At 42.6% G+C, this 6,000-nt stretch overlaps 1 protein-coding gene across 3 annotated transcripts in view; it reads left to right on the top strand.

Annotated features, from left to right (window-relative positions):
* The window catches only part of mtrr (5-methyltetrahydrofolate-homocysteine methyltransferase reductase), a 35,914-nt gene that overhangs the window by 18,175 nt on the left and 11,739 nt on the right, over positions 1-6,000 (top strand). For all 3 annotated transcript variants that reach the window (XM_031850003.1, XM_031850002.1, XM_031850001.1), the window contains 2 exons: positions 894-986; positions 5,022-5,213. In XM_031850003.1, coding sequence (XP_031705863.1) covers positions 894-986; positions 5,022-5,213 — 285 coding nt within the window. The remainder of the gene's footprint in view (positions 1-893; positions 987-5,021; positions 5,214-6,000) is intronic.

A 6,000-nucleotide genomic window follows, 5' to 3' on the forward strand; every position in this document is an offset into this window, starting at 1 on the left:
ATATGTTAAAACATCTGGAGGGGATATTTAATTCTTTCTGTTTCTCAAACTGATCGGTTAATCGTTTCGGCAATAAAGTAGTGTGTTAACTCTTCTTTTTATGCACCATCTAGCTCCACCACGCATAGGAGTTGGCTGCCGTTTTAATTCTGTAACTGCTGGAAAACACAAAGCATTATTCAGTCTGCTGGTGAATAGCAAAGGGTGGTGTTCAGGGGAGGCAGCACCTTATCCTCGGAGTGCAGCAGCGCAGCACAAAGGGCCCAGTCTCAATGCCTCCCTGTGGTATTCCTCAGCCCCCACGTTGTGGTCGGTCACCTCAACACCCGTCTCTCTTCCCTCATCGCCCTCTCTCCCCCGCCCCTCCCTCCCTCCAGACGGGGGTAACGGATAAAACCAGTCACCTGACTGATGGCATCATGAAGGGTTGGGGGTCAATGGTTATCTGGGAGAGAGCTGTCACCTTTTGCAGCAGGTGTGCGGCACAGATACCGGCATCTTCAGAGTCACTTTGTGCCGCTGTGTTGCCATCGCCTGGCAAAGGATTCTGGGAGCTTCGCCAAACTCCCAAACCACAAGAGGAATTACTTTTGCCGGAGCAGTTCTTTTGCACTCGAGCAAAGTTAGACACACACACACCAACACATTAATTTCCAGTTGCTGTTTATAGTGATGGGATCTATCCTTCTGTTTGGGTGCAATTTAATAATACATATAATGTCCTCGCTGCAGCACGTTTTCGTGCATTAGGCAATTTTGGCACTCGAGTGTGCTGTCATTGCAGACAGTGCTTAATGGTGTCACTACTCTTCTTTAACCTCTCCCTCTCCTCCATCTGCTCTGGTCCGCTGTTGGTATTGATTGACCGCTAACATCCGTTGTTTGACTTTCAGAGAGCAGGAGAGGAAGGAGAACCCTGAGGCCGTATTTGGCGAGACCTGGCTGTTCTTTGGTTGTCGCCACAGAGACAGAGACTACCTTTTCAGGTAAGCTGTTTCTTTTTCCACTTCGTACTCATTTATTGACATATTCTATACATACCTTGTTTAACCCTTCGTCAGATGTACTGTACTCCATACCCACATCCTTCACCTTCCTGCCACTAAATATTACATATTGAAACATATTGAATGAACCTGTATTCATAAATGTAGGCTTTTCTTCCACACATGAACATTGTGGACACTCAGCAGAAGGATGTATTATGAAAAGGGCTGTCACGATAAATAAATCTTGACGATTAATTGCGACGTCCGACTTAATGACCTATGTCTGTTAATTTTATGCCACAATTTTATGCCAAGCTCTCTTTTTCCATGTTTCTTTCCTGACACTGGAACCTTGTGCTCAGGTAGACGCTTTATTTACTCAGCGGATGTATACGGACCTGATTCACTTCCTATTTGTTGCTGCATTTGTAATATTAACATTAAATTCCCTTGATTGCGAAAGCCAACAATTCTGCAAAATGATCGAGGTCAGATTATGTAGTAATTGCCACAGGCCTGATTATAAAATGTAAAGACGACGGACATACAGAGCTCCATTAGTCAAGGCCACATGATCTTCACCTATGAGTCAAAGGGTCTTGTTGCCTTGACGTGTACCTCGATTGTGACTCAATATAGGTAGTTGCACAGAGGTTACGTGACTGTTTAGTATGGTTGGGTTCTGATGGGCATTTCTTTTATAAATCCAATTCCAAGTTGATAGAATATCTGGATTTGTGAAGCTCAGAAGTTAACAAATCTGTCATGAATCCTTAAAGCGTGTATTGTGAAAGCCAAAGGGATCACTAGTGTTGAACCCACAGTGAAGTATTATTACCCACCTCTCAAGTTCCCCCTCTGCTCTGTTGAGCATGTTAGCATCCTTCGGGCTAATGCTTTTGGTTTTTACGGCCCACGACTTTACTGTTTTGGTTCGCGCTGTGCTCTCATCGGCATGGTTTCTAAGTGCAGCAGACAGAAAAGCTAGCTGATGAACATAGCGGATCAGTTAGCCGCTAAGGTGCTGCAGACTTTACCCCATGGGCTGGTGGGGATCAAATAGAGCTAAAAGGAGAGTGAATATTGGACTTACATTTATCAGCTGACTCCAAATGAATGCTAATTTTCCTGCATGCGTAAAAGTTGCTGTTTGCAATTGTGTCATTATGAAAAAAAACATTGAATCCAATTAAATTGTACTAATGTTATTCTTTGATTGCCTTCTTGTTTAATTAAATGATTGTACACTGACATCAACCTGTGAGTACATCATTGCTCTGATCATTTCGGTTTTTTCTGGCTTCGCTTTCTCTCGACTGCACGCTAATGAATCGGCTGCTGCTAGAACCAGCGGCACTCACGGACTCGATGCCGGTGCGGTGAGCGAGTTCTTTTTCCGGATTAAATAGTTTGAATGGATTAGCATCCCTAATCACACAAGAATAGATCACAGGGGATGTTGTTTGTTCCCCCTTTAGTATTATACCAGCTCACAGCCAGGTGCCAGGCGCTGGTGTGCTCACAGTGTGGGCTTCTCCGACGAACGAGCCTACAGTGTTGACCAAAGCGATTAGTCTTCGTTTTATGAGCCACCCGTGAAGAGTTTAAATTTAAATTTAAATAGGTTAGCAGAATAAGAACATCATACCTGCAGCTGAATTAACTGCCTGCATTCATCTCTGCTGGATTTCACTAAAAGTAAATGCAATTTGATGTCTGGGATTGCCTGGGAATGGAGAGCCCTGCTTAGCATAGTTTGTAGCTTCTTTTATTTTCTTTGAAAGAAATGTTCAACATAAGTCATAAGTAGTGAGTACAGCAAATATGGCTTTTTAGGCTTTTCAATATTACAAAATGTCGAGACAGGATGTGACCAACGTTCTTGATAGTGTTCCGAATTTTCAGCAAAAAAAGAACGGGGCTTGCGATGCGCCTCAATCAGCCGCAGCACTTAACATCCCTGTGAGAGGTTGATGCCAATCTGCCTGCTTGTCACATCAAACATTTGAACGTAAGACACGTGAAATACTCAAGCACGCTTCAGGTTGTGAGTTTAGAAAGGTATATTAATCCCCAGTGTGGAAACTCCTTTGCCACCAAATCAACTAATTGTTTTTTTTAACCATGATTTTAAATCCATTCGATTGATTGTTTCTGCTTTATAAAAGCACTAAGCGGGGGAGGAGCCCAGCCGTGCAGAATCTTCTAGACAACCTTAACTGTGAGAAGATTTTCCCAGCTCAGTACATCATGATCTCTTTGGCAGTAACAGCGGTGAGAGGTGTTTGGCTTCCTGGCAAGTACCTTGAGAGCCTGGTGGTCGACTGACCGCACAGGTTTGAGTGTTGTACAGGAGCCTTTGTGCCCAGCTACTCACGCAGTATGACAAATGTGACACAATCTTGGCATTGAAAAACAGTGTTGCTGCCACAGGCTGGTGTGCGTGCGTGTGCGTGTGCGTGTGTTAACGCACCAAGGAGTATGGCTCGTTTTGGTTCTCAGAAACACCCAACGGTTTTGTTCTTCTAACAAATCAGCTGTCCTTTGTCATTCTCCAGTTTCGGCTCACAATATTATCAATCTATGATTATCAAAATTAAAATGTCAAAAAAAACAAGACTCTGCCATCCTTCTCCTTGTGACTCATGTTGTTGCGCTCTTGTTCAAACAGATTTTTTAGTCACGCATTTTGGTCAAAACAATGAAATTTCTTTTCTTCTTTCTTTTTTAATGATTTATAGTTTTTTGTTTTCATGACAGACGAGACAAATGCAAGTATTTCAATTACAAATGACAATATCAAGTTGACATGAAAAATCTGAATTAGGGATGCACCAATATCACCGGGTGTCGTACCGATACAGTGCTCATTTATTTGTAAAACTGCTCTGATACCACCCCATCAATTAGTTTAGCTGAAAGGTCAGCTGTGGGTTTCCATCAGGAAGGAAATAAAAACCATAATAAGCACGCACACACACACATACATACATACATACATACATACATAAACAATTACATTTCTTTTAATGACTCCATCTCGAATCAAAGGTTAGACAGTAAGCATCCTAGCAAACGCAACAATTCTGGATGTTTCACATAGAAGTTCCTTTTAGTATTTACACCGCAGTGTCTGTGTGTTACAGGAAAAATGCCTTATTTTAGTCTCGGGGTTGCTGCAAAACAGACACCCGAGGCGGAGACCTTCACCCATGTTCTCAGAGCCGCGGCTTGTTACGAGTGTGTGTGCGTCCGTGTCTGTGTGTTTTTCTGCTCATTCCGACTGCTTAACTTTAAACCAGATGCACTGAGCCCCAGTAAAACCGTACTCCCTCACCACCTTTCCTCCTTCCTTCCCTACCAATAGCACCCCAGGCCCTGTAAAAACACTGAGGCGGAAGAAGGAGAAGTTGGCAAGGAAACCACCGATAGGGAGCAAGGTTACACCCAACTGCAAGACTGGGAGGATTGATTGTAAAGAAAAAAAAGAAGAAAAAAGATGCTTATAACAGTTACTCGACCTTGCTTAAATCCTCTCGTTAAACAAGATAAATTGTCTGTTTTGCACAGTTGTGTTCAGACCTTTCGCCCATCAGTGTTCTGTTTTATCAAGCTCGATAAAACAGAACACTCTTTTTTTGGTTCTTAGGAAATGTTCTGGGAGTTCTATAGAGTATGTGTTGTGATGTGGTTGAAGCTATTGCTAAATATCTTAGAGAGTGTTTTAATGTGAAAGGATAAATAAGTCAGTGTGAACTAAACGTGTTGAATACATGGCATTTTTAGGCCAGAATTTATACATTTATTTCAAGGTTGCAATAAAATAAATCTGCATCTATTTCTTTCCCCATAACATCATGGTCAGGTCTGTCATTTTGCTCTCTCACCTTGAATCGTGGCTCTTATGACTCTACCTTTTTGAAAAGACTTTTTACAAAATGTCCACAAATTAGGAACAGGCTGTACGAAATTGAATTGACAATGACCTTAAACTGTTTGGAAATGTCTCTGCAATCCTTCTGCTTGTTCCAGAGAGGAGCTGGAGGGCTTTGTGTCCAGCGGTACACTGAGCCATCTCAAGGTGTGTTTCTCCAGAGATGAGGAGGAGGAGGAGGCCACAACCTCAGCAGCACGACCCAGATACGTGCAACACAACCTGCTACGTAACAGCCAACACATCACCGACATCCTGCTCAAACAGAACGGTTACTTCTATGTCTGCGGGTAAGACTGGCACTGATGATAATAATTCAGGTGTACATTTTATTTTTTTAGTGACATTTGTGTTGTTTTTTTTCACTCTGCGTTACATTTATCCCACTGTCCTCCCGGCATGGTTGTGTCATGTCCCGGCCTGACCTTGTATTCAGTGTTTCCACTCACTCGCAGCTCTTTTCTTTGCATGCCCGGTCTGTTTTTCCAATTTCTTTCTTGAGAGTGCGTAGCAAAAATATGCAGTTTTGCAGACTTCAGAACAGACTCTGGAGATACTTAATGGTTCTCCATCTTGATGCTCAAGTGTGGTCGTTGTTTGAAACAAGAGAAAGCATCTTACAGAGGTAAAACGGATGGTACTGCTGACCTCATACTGATGCAACATCTTGTACAGTTCGTAGCAAATATAGTGTGTTTTTTCCCCCCCCCATGTCACGACAGTCGGTACAAAGACAAGAAGCAAAACACACATCGGGCTTATAACAAGTCATGTCATGTCCACTTGTATGGATAAAAAAAAACACCTTTTTTGCTCTCTCGTCACTGCCAGTGATGAGTAAATTATCTGTGAAACATCACAACGGTGTGAATTCCTCAGAGTCAAAACAATATCACTTTAGGTCCACAGGACCATGAATCTTCCCCGATATGCTGCCACAGCAAAACAGAGATTTCAGTCATTTCCTGGCTGGCAGCACTCGCTGGTTTTTACAAAAATATGGGCTTACCGCTGTGTGTGTGTGTGTATATATGTATATGTATATATGTGTGTGTGTGTGTGTGTGTATATGTATGT

Source organism: Anarrhichthys ocellatus, unplaced genomic scaffold (assembly GCF_004355925.1).
Source record: "Anarrhichthys ocellatus isolate YVR2014 unplaced genomic scaffold, GSC_Weel_1.0 scaffold10, whole genome shotgun sequence".
NCBI lineage: Eukaryota > Metazoa > Chordata > Actinopteri > Perciformes > Anarhichadidae > Anarrhichthys > Anarrhichthys ocellatus.